Source organism: Hyla sarda, unplaced genomic scaffold, assembly GCF_029499605.1.
Source record: "Hyla sarda isolate aHylSar1 unplaced genomic scaffold, aHylSar1.hap1 scaffold_1204, whole genome shotgun sequence".
NCBI classification, from domain to species: Eukaryota; Metazoa; Chordata; class Amphibia; order Anura; family Hylidae; genus Hyla; species Hyla sarda.
This window is the reverse complement of record NW_026607827.1, coordinates 72,718-93,238: the sequence shown is the minus strand read 5'-3', so window position 1 is coordinate 93,238 and position 20,521 is coordinate 72,718. Positions and strand designations below refer to the sequence as shown.

General features: G+C 43.6%; 1 protein-coding gene across 1 annotated transcript in view; it reads right to left on the bottom strand.

Moving 5' to 3' along the window:
* Window positions 1-2,558: 2,558 nt before the first annotated feature.
* Window positions 2,559-20,521, bottom strand: part of LOC130303252 (peroxisomal ATPase PEX6-like) — an 87,110-nt gene continuing 69,147 nt past the window's right edge. Inside the window, exons 9-11 of the mRNA XM_056551770.1 lie at window positions 8,713-8,789; window positions 5,325-5,448; window positions 2,559-2,669 (exon numbers count right to left, since the gene is read on the bottom strand). Coding sequence (XP_056407745.1) covers window positions 2,559-2,669; window positions 5,325-5,448; window positions 8,713-8,789 — 312 coding nt within the window. The remainder of the gene's footprint in view (window positions 2,670-5,324; window positions 5,449-8,712; window positions 8,790-20,521) is intronic.

Below are 20,521 nucleotides of genomic sequence, written 5' to 3'. Positions count from 1 at the left end.
GGCAAGGTAATTGCCGATACCGATAATGCCCAAAATCGTGATTATCGGCCGATAATATCGGCCATATCGATAATCGGTCGATCCCTAGTGGTAGGTAAGTAATTTCTCTCATTGGTTGCGTGGTTGGTGTCGCTAGGTTGGGTTAAGGTTGTTCTTGTTTCAACTAAGCTTGTCTGGCGGTAATTATCGTCTTTTGTTGTTAGGGATGTCACATGCTTCGGATATCGAGGACTCTGGCTCAGTTTTGGTAAATGTCACTAGAACATCCGAACATGGTAGTGTACAGTCATTGCGCAGTTGGCCCATTCCCAAACTAACGGCTGAGCTGGTGCGGAGGGGCATACCATTTCCAGCTACTGCCCAAAAGGCTGAACTTTACCGCTTATTGATTACCGAACAGGCTGGGTCTAGTGAACAAGCAGGGCCTAGTACGGGGGCAGTGTCTATGCAAACATTGCATACGTCCATTACCCAGCTGCAAACGTTGATTAATTCTCTGTCCTCCAGGATTGACAATTTGGAAAGTCGGGCTAACTCTCCTTCAGCTTCGGCAGCCCCGTCTGTCCAGCAGGTCATCCCTACCATGTCTTTGGGACTTAATACTGTAATTCCTAACGTAGCACCTGCCCACTTCATCCCTGCCAACTTGAAGATAGATATTATTGAGGGTAAGGATGTCAACCTAGCATCCCTTCTCATCGCCACACATGACATCATAGAGAATAAAACGATAGCATGTGGCGAGGTATCAGTCATCCTCAAAGCCAAGGATGTTAGACTCAGCAGAAAACTCTCTCGCCGAGTTTAGCATGGCCTTCGCGATATATAGAGATATCATTTGCTCTGTGAAGCCTGAGCGTCGCGAAGAGCTTGATATGTATCTGAATAAGGTGACTGAATTATCACACAAGTATGGAGGCAATACGTTTTATGATTACCACAAATCATTCTCAGCCAAGGTGGCCACAGTGTTAGTTCAGTACAATTACACTATGAATTGGGTCGGTAATTGATATTTTGTAATCATTTTGCAGGATTAAAAGCTCAAGTGTGTGCTAAATGTCAGTCAATAGCACATACGACTGAATGGTGTAGTAGCCTCAATAGTACAGACGAAGAAGCAGCCCCAGGAATGTCCTCCTCCACTGTGTCAAGCAAAGGTCCCAAGTAGTCAGGTTTAACCGACAAATTTGGTAGGCCCATCAGATACTTCGGCAAATCACAGATTTGTAACAATTTCAACTACACTGTCTTTAACTACCACCAGTGCAGACTATTTCCGGGCAAACCCGAAGACCGCATGCCCTCAAAAAGTCAAGAGCATGACTAACAGTGGTGGAGGAGTCGTTCATACGGATGTTTTTGCAAGGGCACCCTGAAAGCCAGCTCATTTCTTATCTGATGCTAGGGGTGCAAGAAGGCTTTCACACTGGTTTCGTGGCACTCCCGAGTGCGAAAACTTGAGGTCGGCTTCACATGACCCAGCAGCGGTTGACAGTTTAATTGCTAGCGAGGTGGTGAAAGGGTTTGTTATAGGTCTTTTTGACGAGTCACCATTTGATGTCTGGAGAGTTAATCCGATAGGACTTGTAGTTGTCAAGTTTAGTAATAAACAGCGTTTGATCTACGACTTGTCCGCTCCTTACTCGTCCACCATTCCGAGTCTTAACTCTCTCATCCTGGCAGAGGAGTTTGCGCTTAAGTATGTGTCAATTGATGAAGCTAGCGCTGTGATTCTCAGTTTAGGAGGGGATGCTTGGTTGTCTAAGGCAGATATAGCAGACGCCTTCAAACTTCTTCCCATTCATCCAGAACTATGGAGGTGGCACGGACAGAAATAGCGTAGTCGATATTACTTCGCAGTCAAATTGACCTTCGGGTCTCGTAGCAGCCCCTGCATATTCGACAAGTTCGCACAAGCCTTGCATTCGATATTAGAACACTGGTTCGAATGCAATCATGTGATACACTATTTAGACGACTTCTTGGTTGAGAAGGGTGATGCACGCCCCAGGGACTTAGGGGTCCTGCAGGCCTCGTTCAGTCAAATGCAGGTACCTGTGTCGGATAAGAAAGTTGAAGGTCCAAGCAAGTCTCTCACGTTTCTTGGCATAGAATTAGACACGCAAGCAATGGAGGCCAGGTTGCGGGCTGATAAGTTGGCACGCATCAGGAAGGTCATTCACAACACCCTAGTGTCTCCCATGGTCACAAAGGTCGAGCTGCAATCTCTCCTTGGTATGCTGAATTTTGCCATGCGCACAATGCCACAAGGAAGGTCTTTCGTCTCCAGGCTGTTGGTTCTCATGACTTCGGTCCCTGGTCAAAACGATGTGGCTGTTTTAGATCAGCATGCCAGGGCAGATTTTATCATGTAGGAGTAATTTCTTAGGGATTGGAATGGCAGGGCATTTTTTGTCCCAGGAATTGATAACCACTCACCTGTAATATTTTCGGACGCCTCGTCCTCCATTGGCTTTGCCTCAATTTGGGGAGATAAATTGTTAGAGGCAGAGCGGCCAGTGGAGGTACTCCATTCACCTGGCTTCTCCGCCAGCTCAGCTTTGTTCGAACTTTACCCAATTGTAGCTGCAGCCAAAGTGTGGGGTCATTTGTGGCACAGGAAGACGGTGATGTTTATTCCAGACAACGCGGCCACAGTAGACATTCTAGGAAAGGGCAGATCTAAGTCTGCCATGATAATGTCTTTAGCCAGGAGATTAGTTTGGCTGTCGACAGCATCACTTCCGGTTCACCAGTGCACACATTCAAGGGGTTAGGAACACTGCTGCGGATGCCTTATAACGTCTTAATTTTCAACTCTTTTTCCAGATCATGCCAGAGGCAGACCTTCAGGGGTCCACAGTGCCCGTACTACAAGAACTGATCCTGGACTAAGAGTTTACATGGAGGCCGCTAACCATCTCATTAGCAAATCATTGTCCCCTAACACTCAGAAGGTGTATAGCACAGCCTGGAACACTTACACCACGTTTTGTAACAACTAGCACTTTCCTACTTTGTTTCATTGGTTTTTGCCACTCTTCTTTGCACCTTGCTCACAACACAATCAGGTCTTATCTTGCTGGGGTTCAGCACCACATCACGCTAGCACCCCCCCACTTAGCCTCTTTATTCACGTCACATGCTATCAAGGCTGCACTTAGGGGTGTTCTCAGGAGTGAAGGAGCAAAGACCTCTTCCCGTTATCCTCCGGCGGCTGAATTGTTTAGACAATTAGCTGATGCTCTGGACATATCACCATTTGGCTTGTTAGATAGCCTGTGTCTGAAGGCGGCCTTATTTCTGGGTTACTACGGTTTCCTCAGACCTGGGGAATTTACTTGTAAGACAGTCAGTAGTTCTTGTTTGACGCTGGGCCAATTAATATGGAGTGCTGACCATTACAAGTTGGAACTAAGCTCTACCAAGACATCCCTACCTGGGCAAGTGATTACCGTACGATACTTTCCTACCACACATAGGTGGTGCCCGGTTCGCGTTTTACGTGATCTCTTAACCACTCGTCACCAAGCCAGTATGTCGCAGCCGTTATTGTTCCAAGGGGCCGCCCTCACTACGGCTCAATTCATCAAACACATACGTGCTTTAGTGAGAGGTGTAGGCGGTGACCCGTCAACCATCTCTGGTCACTCCCTTCGTATCGGGGCAGCATCCTCAGCTCACATTATCCGCAAGTTAGGCCGCTGGAAATCCAGCGCGCACATGCGCTACATACCCAATCCCAAGGCCGAAATGTCTTTCCAGTCCTTGGTTTTGTAATGTCGTTTGTTAATTAAGTGATTTTGTTTCCAATTTTGCAGTTTTGCCCTCTATTTTATTCAGATATACCTACACGCGACAGTACATGGCACAACTCAGACCGTCCGTTAGCTAGTTTATCAGGTTAGCTTTAAGTAGGTACAGTACACATTGAGACCCCGAACACAAAGTATTGGGGGGCAGAGGATATAAATAGAAGTATTGAGGTCCAGAGGATATAAATAGAAGTATTGGGGTCCAGAGGATATAAATAGAAGTATTGGGGGGCAAGAGGATATAAATAGAAGTATTGAGGTCCAGAGGATATAAATAGAAGTATTGGGGTCCAGAGGATATAAATAGAAGTATTGGGGGGCAAGAGAATATAAATAGAAGTATTGAGGTCCAGAGGATATAAATAGAAGTATTGGGGGGGGGGGGAAGAGGATATAAATTATTGGGGGGCAGAGGATATAAATAGAAGTATTGAGGTCCAGAGGATCTAAACAGAAATATTGGGGGGGGGGGGGAAGAGGATATAAATAGAAGTATTGAGGTCCAGAGGATATATGGGGTCCAGAGGATATAAAGTATTGGGGTTCAGAGGATATAAATAGAAGTATTGGGGTCCAGAGGATATAAATAGAAGTATTGGGGTCCAGAGGATATAAATAGAAGTATTGGGGGGCAGGGGATCTAAACAGAAATATTGGGGGGGGGGGGGGGGGGGAAAGAGGATATAAAGTATTGGGGGGCAGAGGATATAAATAGAAGTATTTGGGGCAGAGGATATAAATAGAAGTATTGGGGGTCCGGAGGATATAAATAGGAGTATTTGGGGCAGAGGATATAAATAGAAGTATTGGGGGTCCAGAGGATATAAATAGAAGTATTGGGGGGCAGAGGATATAAATAGAAGTATTGGGGGGCAGAGGATATAAATAGAAGTATTGGGGGGGCCGGAGGATATAAATAGAAGTATTGGGGTCCGGAGGATATAAATAGAAGTATTGGGGTCCGGAGGATATAAATAGAAGTATTGGGGGTCCGGAGGATATAAATAGAAGTATTGGGGTCCAGAGGATATAAATAGAAGTATTGGGGGGGGCCGGAGGATATAAATAGAAGTATTGGGGGGCCCGGAGGATATAAATAGAAGTATTGGGGTCCGGAGGATATAAATATACAAAAGGAATAATAGTATCATACACTTAATTAAAGGGGTACTCCAGCCTTATACATCTTATCCCCTATCCAAACGATAAGGGATAAGATGTCATTCTGCATCAGGCGCTGCCTCAGTCACAACCATGCCCCCCCCCTCGTGACGTCACAGCCATGCCCTCTCCATTCAAATCTATGGGAGGGGCGTGACGGGACCTCCGCGAAAGCCGGAGGACCCCTTTAATGAGTCTCCGTCACGCTAAGCGCACACTTCCCCCGACTCGCTCTGTTGATAGGTCAAAGCCTGCGGTGCGGTGAGCACTGGAGGACTTGTGTTTCTAAGTGACTGACATACGACTCCCCCATGTGACTGCATCAGGACAGGTCCCAGGACTCACCTTAGGGGCCCCAATGGCTTCAGAATGAGCCTCCTGCAACTCAGCAAGAGCACAATCCAAATCCTCAGCTGTGACCAGGAAACCAGCAGCCAAGAGGCCCTCCTCATCCTCCTCCGAAGGAGAACTACAAAGACAAGCAGAGCATGACCACAACTAGAGGAGAAGAACTACAAAGACAAGCAGAGCATGACCACAACTAGAGGAGAAGAACTACAAAGACAAGCAGAGCATGACCACAACTAGAGGAGAACTACAAAGACAAGCAGAGCATGACCACAACTAGAGGAGAACTACAAAGACAAGCAGAGCATGACCACAACTAGAGGAGAACTACAAAGACAAGCAGAGCATGACCACAACTAGAAGAGAACTACAAAGACAAGCAGAGCATGGCCACAACTAGAGGAGAACTACAAAGACAAGCAGAGCATGGCCACAACTAGAGGAGAACTACAAAGACAAGCAGAGCATGACCACAACTAGAAGAGAACTACAAAGACAAGCAGAGCATGACCACAACTAGAAGAGAACTACAAAGACAAGCAGAGCATGACCACAACTAGAGGAGGAGAACTACAAAGACAAGCAGAGCATGACCACAACTAGAGGAGAACTACAAAGACAAGCAGAGCATGACCACAACTAGAGGAGAACTACAAAGACAAGCAGAGCATGACCACAACTAGAGGAGAACTACAAAGACAAGCAGAGCATGACCACAACTAGAGGAGAACTACAAAGACAAGCAGAGCATGACCACAACTAGAGGAGAACTACAAAGACAAGCAGAGCATGACCACAACTAGAGGAGAACTACAAAGACAAGCAGAGCATGACCACAACTAGAGAAGAACTACAAAGACAAGCAGAGCATGACCACAACTAGAAGAGAACTACAAAGACAAGCAGAGCATGACCACAACTAGAGGAGGAGAACTACAAAGACAAGCAGAGCATGACCACAACTAGAGGAGGAGAACTACAAAGACAAGCAGAGCATGACCACAACTAGAGGAGGAGAACTACAAAGACAAGCAGAGCATGACCACAACTAGAGGAGGAGAACTACAAAGACAAGCAGAGCATGACCACAACTAGAGGAGGAGAACTACAAAGACAAGCAGAGCATGACCACAACTAGAGGAGGAGAACTACAAAGACAAGCAGAGCATGACCACAACTAGGAGAACTACAAAGACAAGCAGAGCATGACCACAACTAGAGGAGAACTACAAAGACAAGCAGAGCATGACCACAACTAGAGGAGAACTACAAAGACAAGCAGAGCATGACCACAACTAGAGGAGAACTACAAAGACAAGCAGAGCATGACCACAACTAGAGGAGAACTACAAAGACAAGCAGAGCATGACCACAACTAGAGGAGAACTACAAAGACAAGCAGAGCATGACCACAACTAGAGGAGAACTACAAAGACAAGCAGAGCATGACCACAACTAGAAGAGAACTACAAAGACAAGCAGAGCATGACCACAACTAGAGGAGGAGAACTACAAAGACAAGCAGAGCATGACCACAACTAGAGGAGAACTACAAAGACAAGCAGAGCATGACCACAACTAGAGGAGGAGAACTACAAAGACAAGCAGAGCATGACCACAACTAGAGGAGGAGAACTACAAAGACAAGCAGAGCATGACCACAACTAGAGGAGGAGAACTACAAAGACAAGCAGAGCATGACCACAACTAGAGGAGGAGAACTACAAAGACAAGCAGAGCATGACCACAACTAGAGGAGGAGAACTACAAAGACAAGCAGAGCATGACCACAACTAGAGGAGGAGAACTACAAAGACAAGCAGAGCATGACCACAACTAGAGGAGGAGAACTACAAAGACAAGCAGAGCATGACCACAACTAGAAGAGAAGAACTACAAAGACAAGCAGAGCATGACCACAACTAGAGGAGAACTACAAAGACAAGCAGAGCATGACCACAACTAGGAGAACTACAAAGACAAGCAGAGCATGACCACAACTAGAGGAGGAGAACTACAAAGACAAGCAGAGCATGACCACAACTAGAAGAGAACTACAAAGACAAGCAGAGCATGACCACAACTAGAAGAGAACTACAAAGACAAGCAGAGCATGACCACAACTAGAGGAGAACTACAAAGACAAGCAGAGCATGACCACAACTAGAGGAGAACTACAAAGACAAGCAGAGCATGACCACAACTAGAGGAGAACTACAAAGACAAGCAGAGCATGACCACAACTAGAGGAGAACTACAAAGACAAGCAGAACATGACCACAACTAGAGGAGGAGAACTACAAAGACAAGCAGAGCATGACCACAACTAGAGGAGGAGAACTACAAAGACAAGCAGAGCATGACCACAACTAGAAGAGAACTATAAAGACAAGCAGAACATGACCACAACTAGAGGAGAACTACAAAGACAAGCAGAGCATGACCACAACTAGAGGAGAACTACAAAGACAAGCAGAGCATGACCACAACTAGAGGAGAACTACAAAGACAAGCAGAGCATGACCACAACTAGAGGAGAACTACAAAGACAAGCAGAGCATGACCACAACTAGAGGAGAACTACAAAGACAAGCAGAACATGACCACAACTAGAAGAGAACTACAAAGACAAGCAGAGCATGACCACAACTAGAGGAGAACTACAAAGACAAGCAGAGCATGACCACAACTAGAGGAGAACTACAAAGACAAGCAGAGCATGGCCACAACTAGAAGAGAACTACAAAGACAAGCAGAGCATGACCACAACTAGAAGAGAACTACAAAGACAAGCAGAGCATGACCACAACTAGAAGAGAACTACAAAGACAAGCAGAGCATGGCCACAACTAGAGGAGAACTACAAAGACAAGCAGAGCATGACCACAACTAGAAGAGAACTACAAAGACAAGCAGAGCATGACCACAACTAGAAGAGAACTACAAAGACAAGCAGAGCATGGCCACAACTAGAGGAGAACTACAAAGACAAGCAGAGCATGACCACAACTAGAAGAGAACTACAAAGACAAGCAGAGCATGACCACAACTAGAGGAGGAGAACTACAAAGACAAGCAGAGCATGACCACAACTAGAGGAGGAGAACTACAAAGACAAGCAGAGCATGACCACAACTAGAGGAGGAGAACTACAAAGACAAGCAGAGCATGACCACAACTAGAAGAGAACTACAAAGACAAGCAGAGCATGACCCCAACTAGAAGAGAACTACAAAGACAAGCAGAGCATGACCACAACTAGAGGAGAACTACAAAGACAAGCAGAACATGACCACAACTAGAGGAGGAGAACTACAAACACAAGCAGAACATGACCACAACTAGAGGAGGAGAACTACAAAGACAAGCAGAGAGGTGTACTAACCAGGAACGGAGGATTCTGGTGCAGGAAATGTGTCCGGCTCTTGACAGTAAAGCACAAAGATCCCCGACCACAAAACCCTGAGAAGACACAGCATCTGTTATAGAGAGGAGTACACTATATAGATGTAACAGAGCCAACATTACCCCCTATAGAGAGGAGCACACTATACAGATGTAACAGAGCCAACATTATCCCTATAGAGAGGAGCACACTATACAGATGTAACAGAGCCAACATTACCTCTATAGAGAGGAGTACACTATACAGATGTAACAGAGCCAACATTACCCTATAGAGAGGAGCACACTATACAGATGTAACAGAGCCAACATTACCCTATAGAGAGGAGTACACTATACAGATGTAACAGAGCCAACATTACCCTATAGAGAGGAGTACACTATACAGATGTAACAGAGCCAACATTACCCTATAGAGAGGAGCACACTATACAGATGTAACAGAGCCAACATTACCCCCTATAGAGAGGAGCACACTATACAGATGTAACAGAGCCAACATTATCCCTATAGAGAGGAGCACACTATACAGATGTAACAGAGCCAACATTACCTCTATAGAGAGGAGTACACTATACAGATGTAACAGAGCCAACATTACCCTATAGAGAGGAGCACACTATACAGATGTAACAGAGCCAACATTACCCTATAGAGAGGAGTACACTATACAGATGTAACAGAGCGAACATTACCCTATAGAGAGGAGTACACTATACAGATGTAACAGAGCCAACATTACCCCTATAGAGAGGAGCACACTATACAGATGTAACAGAGCCAACATTACCCTATAGAGAGGAGTACACTATACAGATGTAACAGAGCGAACATTACCCTATAGAGAGGAGTACACTATACAGATGTAACAGAGCCAACATTATCCCTATAGAGAGGAGCACACTATACAGATGTAACAGAGCGAACATTACCCTATAGAGAGGAGTACACTATACAGATGTAACAGAGCCAACATTACCCCTATAGAGAGGAGTATACTATACAGATGTAACAGAACCAACATTATCCCTATAGAGAGGAGCACACTATACAGATGTAACAGAGCCAACATTACCCTATAGAGAGGAGCACACTATACAGATGTAACAGAACCAACATTACCCTATAGAGAGGAGCACACTATACAGATGTAACAGAGCCAACATTACCCTATAGAGAGGAGTACACTATACAGATGTAACAGAACCAACATTACCCTATAGAGAGGAGCACACTATACAGATGTAACAGAGCCAACATTACCCTATAGAGAGGAGTACACTATACAGATGTAACAGAGCCAACATTACCCTATAGAGAGGAGCACACTATACAGATGTAACAGAGCCAACATTACCCTATAGAGAGGAGCACACTATACAGATGTAACAGAGCCAACATTACCCTATAGAGAGGAGCACACTATACAGATGTAACAGAGCCAACATTACCCCTATAGAGAGGAGCACACTATACAGATGTAACAGAGACAACATTACCCTATAGAGAGGAGTACACTATACAGATGTAACAGAGCCAACGTTACCCCCTATAGAGAGGAGCACACTATACAGATGTAACAGAGCCAACATTACCCCTATAGAGAGGAGTACACTATACAGATGTAACAGAACCAACATTACCCTATAGAGAGGAGCACACTATATAGATGTAACAGAGCCAACATTACCCCCTATAGAGAGAGGAGCACACTATACAGATGTAACAGAGCCAACATTACCCTATAGAGAGGAGTATACTATACAGATGTAACAGAGCCAACATTACCCTATAGAGAGGAGTACACTATACAGATGTAACAGAGCCAACATTACCCCCTATAGAGAGGAGTACACTATACAGATGTAACAGAGCCAACATTACCCTATAGAGAGGAGCACACTATACAGATGTAACAGAGCCAACATTACCCCTATAGAGAGGAGCACACTATACAGATGTAACAGAACCAACATTACCCTATAGAGAGGAGTACACTATACAGATGTAACAGAGCCAACGTTACCCCCTATAGAGAGGAGCACACTATACAGATGTAACAGAGCCAACATTACCCTATAGAGAGGAGTACACTATACAGATGTAACAGAGCCAACATTACCCTATAGAGAGGAGCACACTATACAGATGTAACAGAGCCAACATTACCCTATAGAGAGGAGCACACTATACAGATGTAACAGAGCCAACATTACCCTATAGAGAGGAGTACACTATACAGATGTAACAGAGCCAACATTACCCTATAGAGAGGAGCACACTATACAGATGTAACAGAACCAACATTACCCCCTATAGAGAGGAGCACACTATACAGATGTAACAGAGCGAACATTACCCCTATAGAGAGGAGCACACTATACAGATGTAACAGAGCGAACATTACCCCTATAGAGAGGAGTACACTATACAGATGTAACAGAGCCAACATTACCCTATAGAGAGGAGCACACTATACAGATGTAACAGAGCCAACATTACCCTATAGAGAGGAGTACACTATACAGATGTAACAGAGCCAACATTACCCTATAGAGAGGAGCACACTATACAGATGTAACAGAGCCAACATTACCCTATAGAGAGGAGCACACTATACAGATGTAACAGAGCCAACATTACCCCTATAGAGAGGAGTACACTATACAGATGTAACAGAGCCAACATTACCCTATACAGAGGAGTACACTATACAGATGTAACAGAGCCAACATTACCCCCTATAGAGAGGAGCACACTATACAGATGTAACAGAGCCAACATTACCCCCTATAGAGAGGAGCACACTATACAGATGTAACAGAGCCAACATTATCCCTATAGAGAGGAGCACACTATACAGATGTAACAGAGCCAACATTACCCTATAGAGAGGAGCACACTATACAGATGTAACAGAGCCAACATTACCCTATAGAGAGGAGCACACTATACAGATGTAACAGAGCCAACATTACCCTATAGAGAGGAGTACACTATACAGATGTAACAGAGCCAACATTACCCTATAGAGAGGAGCACACTATACAGATGTAACAGAGCCAACATTACCCTATAGAGAGGAGCACACTATACAGATGTAACAGAGCCAACATTACCCTATAGAGAGGAGCACACTATACAGATGTAACAGAGCCAACATTACCCTATAGAGAGGAGTACACTATACAGATGTAACAGAGCCAACATTACCCCCTATAGAGAGGAGCACACTATACAGATGTAACAGAGCCAACATTACCCTATAGAGAGGAGTACACTATACAGATGTAACAGAACCAACATTACCCTATAGAGAGGAGTACACTATACAGATGTAACAGAGCCAACATTACCCTATAGAAAGGAGCACACTATACAGATGTAACAGAGCCAACATTACCCCTATAGAGAGGAGTACACTATACAGATGTAACAGAGCCAACATTACCCTATAGAGAGGAGCACATTATACAGATGTAACAGAACCAACATTACCCCCTATAGAGAGGAGTACACTATACAGATGTAACAGAGCCAACATTACCCTATAGAGAGGAGTACACTATACAGATGTAACAGAGCCAACATTACCCTATAGAGAGGAGTACACTATACAGATGTAACAGAGCCAACATTACCCCTATAGAGAGGAGCACACTATACAGATGTAACAGAGCCAACATTATCCTATAGAGAGGAGTACACTATACAGATGTAACAGAGCCAACATTACCCCCTATAGAGAGGAGCACACTATACAGATTTAACAGAGCCAACATTACCCTATAGAGAGGAGTACACTATACAGATGTAACAGAGCCAACATTACCCTATAGAGAGGAGTACACTATACAGATGTAACAGAGCCAACATTACCCCTATAGAGAGGAGCACACTATACAGATGTAACAGAGCCAGCATTACCCCTATAGAGAGGAGCACACTATACAGATGTAACAGAGCCAACATTACCCCCTATAGAGAGGAGCACACTATACAGATGTAACAGAGCCAACATTACCCTATAGAGAGGAGTACACTATACAGATGTAACAGAGCCAACATTACCCTATAGAGAGGAGCACACTATACAGATGTAACAGAGCCAACATTACCCTATAGAGAGGAGAACACTATACAGATGTAACAGAGACAACATTACCCCTATAGAGAGGAGCACACTATACAGATGTAACAGAGCCAACATTACCCTATAGAGAGGAGCACACTATACAGATGTAACAGAGCCAACATTACCCCTATAGAGAGGAGCACACTATACAGATGTAACAGAACCAACATTACCCCTATAGAGAGGAGCACACTATACAGATGTAACAGAGCCAACATTACCCCTATAGAGAGGAGTACACTATACAGATGTAACAGAACCAACATTACCCCTATAGAGAGGAGCACACTATACAGATGTAACAGAGCCAACATTACCCCCTATAGAGAGGAGCACACTATACAGATGTAACAGAGCCAACATTACCCTATAGAGAGGAGCACACTATACAGATGTAACAGAGCCAACATTACCCCTATAGAGAGGAGCACACTATACAGATGTAACAGAGCCAACATTATCCTATAGAGAGGAGTACACTATACAGATGTAACAGAGCCAACATTACCCTATAGAGAGAGGAGCACACTATACAGATGTAACAGAGCCAACATTACCCTATAGAGAGGAGCACATTATACAGATGTAACAGAACCAACATTACCCCCTATAGAGAGGAGTACACTATACAGATGTAACAGAGCCAACATTACCCTATAGAGAGGAGTACACTATACAGATGTAACAGAGCCAACATTACCCTATAGAGAGGAGTACACTATACAGATGTAACAGAGCCAACATTATCCTATAGAGAGGAGTACACTATACAGATGTAACAGAGCCAACATTACCCCCTATAGAGAGGAGTACACTATACAGATGTAACAGAGCCAACATTACCCCCTATAGAGAGGAGTACACTATACAGATGTAACAGAACCAACATTACCCCCTATAGAGAGGAGCACACTATACAGATGTAACAGAGCCAACATTACCCTATAGAGAGGAGTACACTATACAGATGTAACAGAGCCAACATTACCCCTATAGAGAGGAGCACACAATACAGATGTAACAGAGCCAACATTACCCCTATAGAGAGGAGCACACTATACAGATGTAACAGAGCCAACATGACCCTATAGAGAGGAGCACACTATACAGATGTAACAGAGTCAACATTACCCTATAGAGAGGAGCACACTATACAGATGTAACAGAGCCAACATTACCCCCTATAGAGAGGAGCACACTATACAGATGTAACAGAGCCAACATTACCCCCTATAGAGAGGAGCACACTAGACAGATGTAACAGAGCCAACATTACCCTATAGAGAGGAGCACACTATACAGATGTAACAGAGCCAACATTACCCCCTATAGAGAGGAGCACACTATATAGATGTAACAGAACCAACATTACCCTATAGAGAGGAGCACACTATACAGATGTAACAGAGCCAACATTACCCCTATAGAGAGGAGCACACTATACAGATGTAACAGAACCAACATTACCCTATAGAGAGGAGCACACTATACAGATGTAACAGAGCCAACATTACCCCCTATAGAGAGGAGCACACTATACAGATGTAACAGAGCCAACATTACCCTATAGAGAGGAGTACACTATACAGATGTAACAGAGCCAACATTACCCTATAGAGAGGAGTATACTATACAGATGTAACAGAGCCAACATTACCCTATAGAGAGGAGCACACTATACAGATGTAACAGAGCCAACATTACCCTATAGAGAGGAGCACACTATACAGATGTAACAGAGCCAACATTACCCCTATAGAGAGGAGCACACTATACAGATGTAACAGAGCCAACATTACCCTATAGAGAGGAGCACACTATACAGATGTAACAGAGCCAACATTACCCTATAGAGAGGAGCACACTATACAGATGTAACAGAGCCAACATTACCCTATAGAGAGGAGTACACTATACAGATGTAACAGAGCCAACATTACCCTATAGAGAGGAGTACACTATACAGATGTAACAGAGCCAACATTACCCCTATAGAGAGGAGCACACTATACAGATGTAACAGAACCAACATTACCCCTATAGAGAGGAGTACACTATACAGATGTAACAGAGCCAACATTACCCCCTATAGAGAGGAGTACACTATACAGATGTAACAGAGCCAACATTACCCTATAGAGAGGATCACACTATACAGAACCAACATTACCCTATAGAGAGGAGCACACTATACAGATGTAACAGAACCAACATTACCCCTATAGAGAGGAGTACACTATACAGATGTAACAGAACCAACATTACCCTATAGAGAGGAGCACACTATACAGAACCAACATTACCCTATAGAGAGGAGCACACTATACAGATGTAACAGAACCAACATTACCCCTATAGAGAGGAGTACACTATACAGATGTAACAGAGCCAACATTACCCCTATAGAGAGGAGCACACTATACAGATGTAACAGAGCCAACATTACCCCTATAGAGAGGAGCACACTATACAGATGTAACAGAGCCAACATTACCCCTATAGAGAGGAGCACACTATACAGATGTAACAGAGCCAACATTACCCCTATAGAGAGGAGTACACTATACAGATGTAACAGAACCAACATTACCCTATAGAGAGGAGCACACTATACAGATGTAACAGAGCCAACATTACCCTATAGAGAGGAGCACACTATACAGATGTAACAGAACCAACATTACCCCCTATAGAGAGGAGTACACTATATAGATGTAACAGAACCAACATTACCTCTATAGAGAGGAGCACACTATACAGATGTAACAGAGCCAACATTACCCTATAGAGAGGAGCACACTATACAGATGTAACAGAGCCAACATTACCCCCTATAGAGAGGAGCACACTATACAGATGTAACAGAGCCAACATTACCCCTATAGAGAGGAGCACAATATACAGATGTAACAGAGCCAACATTACCCCCTATAGAGAGGAGTACACTATACAGATGTAACAGAGCCAACATTACCCTATAGAGAGGAGCACACTATACAGATGTAACAGAGCCAACATTACCCCTATAGAGAGGAGTACACTATACAGATGTAACAGAGCCAACATTACCCTATAGAGAGGAGCACACTATACAGATGTAACAGAGCCAACATTACCCCTATAGAGAGGAGCACACTATACAGATGTAACAGAGCCAACATTACCCTATAGAGAGGAGCACACTATACAGATGTAACAGAGCCAACATTACCCCTATATAGAGAGGAGCACACTATACAGATGTAACAGAGCCAACATTACCCTATAGAGAGGAGCACACTATACAGATGTAACAGAGCCAACATTACCCCTATAGAGAGGAGCACACTATACAGATGTAACAGAGCCAACATTACCCCCTATAGAGAGGAGCACACTATACAGATGTAACAGAACCAACATTATCCTATAGAGAGGAGTATACTATACAGATGTAACAGAGCCAACATTATCCCTATAGAGAGGAGCACACTATATAGATGTAACAGAACCAACATTACCCCCTATAGAGAGGAGCACACTATACAGATGTAACAGAGCCAACATTACCCTATAGAGAGGAGCACACTATACAGATGTAACAGAACCAACATTACCCTATAGAGAGGAGTACACTATACAGATGTAACAGAGCCAACATTACCCTATAGAGAGGAGCACACTATACAGATGTAACAGAGCCAACATTACCCTATAGAGAGGAGCACACTATACAGATGTAACCAAGCCAACATTACCCCTATAGAGAGGAGCACACTATACAGATGTAACAGAACCAACATTACCCCTATAGAGAGGAGGAGTACACTATACAGATGTAACAGAACCAACATTACCCCTATAGAGAGGAGCACACTATACAGATGTAACAGAGCCAACATTACCCCCTATAGAGAGGAGCACACTATACAGATGTAACAGAGCCAACATTACCCTATAGAGAGGAGCACACTATACAGATGTAACAGAGCCAACATTACCCTATAGAGAGGAGCACACTATACAGATGTAACAGAGTCAACATTACCCTATAGAGAGGAGCACACTATACAGATGTAACAGAGCCAACATTACCCTATAGAGAGGAGTACACTATACAGATGTAACAGAGCCAACATTACCTCTATAGAGAGGAGCACACTATACAGATGTAACAGAGCCAACATTACCCCCTATAGAGAGGAGCACACTATATAGATGTAACAGAACCAACATTACCCCCTATAGAGAGGAGCACACTATACAGATGTAACAGAGCCAACATTACCCCCTATAGAGAGGAGTACACTATACAGATGTAACAGAGCCAACATTACCCTATAGAGAGGAGCACACTATACAGATGTAACAGAGCCAACATTACCCTATAGAGAGGAGCACACTATACAGATGTAACAGAGCCAACATTACCTCTATAGAGAGGAGCACACTATATAGATGTAACAGAACCAACATTACCCCCTATAGAGAGGAGTACACTATACAGATGTAACAGAACCAACATTACCCCCTATAGAGAGGAGTACACTATACAGATGTAACAGAGCCAACATTACCCCCTATAGAGAGGAGCACACTATACAGATGTAACAGAGCCAACATTATCCTATAGAGAGGAGTACACTATATAGATGTAACAGAACCAACATTACCCCCTATAGAAAGGAGCACACTATACAGATGTAACAGAACCAACATTACCCCCTATAGAGAGGAGCACACTATACAGATGTAACAGAACCAACATTACCTCTATAGAGAGGAGTACACTATACAGATGTAACAGAACCAACATTACCCCCTATAGAGAGGAGTACACTATATAGATGTAACAGAACCAACATTACCTCTATAGAGAGGAGCACACTATACAGATGTAACAGAGCCAACATTACCCTATAGAGAGGAGCACACTATACAGATGTAACAGAGCCAACATTACCCCCTATAGAGAGGAGCACACTATACAGATGTAACAGAGCCAACATTACCCTATAGAGAGGAGCACACTATACAGATGTAACAGAACCAACATTACCCCTATAGAGAGGAGCACAATATACAGATGTAACAGAGCCAACATTACCCTATAGAGAGGAGCACACTATACAGATGTAACAGAGCCAACATTATCCCTATAGAGAGGAGTATACTATACAGATGTAACAGAGCCAACATTACCCCCTATAGAGAGGAGTACACTATACAGATGTAACAGAACCAACATTACCCTATATAGAGGAGCACACTATACAGATGTAACAGAACCAACATTACCCTATAGAGAGGAGCACACTATACAGATGTAACAGAGCCAACATTACCCCCTATAGAGAGGAGCACACTATACAGATGTAACAGAACCAACATTACCCTATAGAGAGGAGTACACTATACAGAGCCAACATTACCCTATAGAGAGGAGCACACTATACAGATGTAACAGAGCCAACATTACCCTATAGAGAGGAGCACACTATACAGATGTAACAGAGCCAACATTACCCTATAGAGAGGAGCACACTATACAGATGTAACAGAGCCAACATTACCCTAGAGAGAGGAGCACACTATACAGATGTAACAGAGCCAACATTACCCTATAGAGAGGAGCACACTATACAGATGTAACAGAGCCAACATTACCCTAGAGAGAGGAGCACACTATACAGATGTAACAGAGCCAACATTACCCTATAGAGAGGAGTACACTATACAGATGTAACAGAGCCAACATTACCCTATAGTGTGCTCCTCTCTATAGGGGTAATGTTGGCTTGGTTACATCTGTATAGTGTGCTCCTCTCTATAGGGTAATGTTGGCTCTGTTACATCTGTATAGTGTACTCCTCTCTATAGGGGTAATGTTGGCTCTGTTACATCTGTTTAGTGTGCTCCTCTCTATAGAGGTAATGTTGGCTCTGTTACATCTGTATAGTGTGCTCCTCTCTATAGGGTAATGTTGGCTCTGTTACATCTGTATAGTGTGCTCATCTCTATAGGGTAATGTTGGCTCTGTTACATCTGTATAGTGTGCTCCTCTCTATAGGGTAATGTTGGCTCTGTTACATCTGTATAGTGTGCTCCTCTCTATAGGGTAATGTTGGCTCTGTTACATCTGTATAGTGTGCTCCTCTCTATAGGGTAATGTTGGCTCTGTTACATCTGTATAGTGTGCTCCTCTCTATAGGGGTAATGTTGGCTCTGTTACATCTGTATAGTGTACTCCTCTCTATAGGGTAATGTTGGCTCTGTTACATCTGTATAGTGTGCTCCTCTCTATAGGGTAATGTTGGCTCTGTTACATCTGTATAGTGTACTCCTCTCTATAGGGTAATGTTGGCTCTGTTACATCTGTATAGTGTACTCCTCTATAGGGGTAATGTTGGCTCTGTTACATCTGTATAGTGTGCTCCTCTCTATAGGGTAATGTTGGCTCTGTTACATCTGTATAGTGTGCTCCTCTCTATAGGGTAATGTTGGTTCTGTTACATCTGTATAGTGTGCTCCTCTCTATAGAGGTAATGTTGGCTCTGTTACATCTGTATAGTGTGCTCCTCTCTATAGGGTAATGTTGGCTCTGTTACATCTGTATAGTATGCTCCTCTCTATAGGGGTAATGTTGGCTCTGTTACATCTGTATAGTGTGCTCCTTTCTATAGGGTAATGTTGGCTCTGTTACATCTGTATAGTGTACTCCTCTCTATAGGGGGTAATGTTGGCTCTGTTACATCTGTATAGTGTGCTCCTCTCTATAGGGGTAATGTTGGTTCTGTTACATCTGTATAGTGTGCTCCTCTCTATAGAGGTAATGTTGGCTCTGTTACATCTGTATAGTGTGCTCCTTTCTATAGGGTAATGTTGGCTCTGTTACATCTGTATAGTGTACTCCTCTCTATAGGGTAATGTCGGCTCTGTTACATCTGTATAGTGTGCTCCTCTCTATAGGGGGTAATGTTGGCTCTAACAGAACCAACATTACCCCTAGAGAGAGGAGTACACTATACAGATGTAACAGAGCCAACATTACCCCTATAGAGAGGAGCACACTATACAGATGTAACAGAGCCAACATTACCCCTATAGAGAGGAGCACACTATACAGATATAACAGAGCCAACATTACCCCTATAGAGAGGAGCACACTATACAGATGTAACAGAGCCAACATTACCCTATAGAGAGGAGTACACTATACAGATGTAACAGAGCCAACATTACCCCCTATAGAGAGGAGCACACTATACAGATGTAACAGAGCCAACATTACCCTATAGAGAGGAGCACACTATACAGATGTAACAGAACCAACATTACCCTATAGAGAGGAGTACACTATACAGATGTAACAGAGCCAACATTACCCCCTATAGAGAGGAGCACACTATATAGATGTAACAGAACCAACATTACCCCCTATAGAGAGGAGCACACTATACAGATGTAACAGAGCCAACATTACCCCCTATAGAGAGGAGCACACTATATAGATGTAACAGAACCAACATTACCCCCTATAGAGAGGAGCACACTATACAGATGTAACAGAACCAACATTACCCCTATAGAGAGGAGCACACTATACAGATGTAACAGAGCCAACATTATCCCTATAGAGAGGAGTACACTATACAGATGTAACAGAGCCAACATT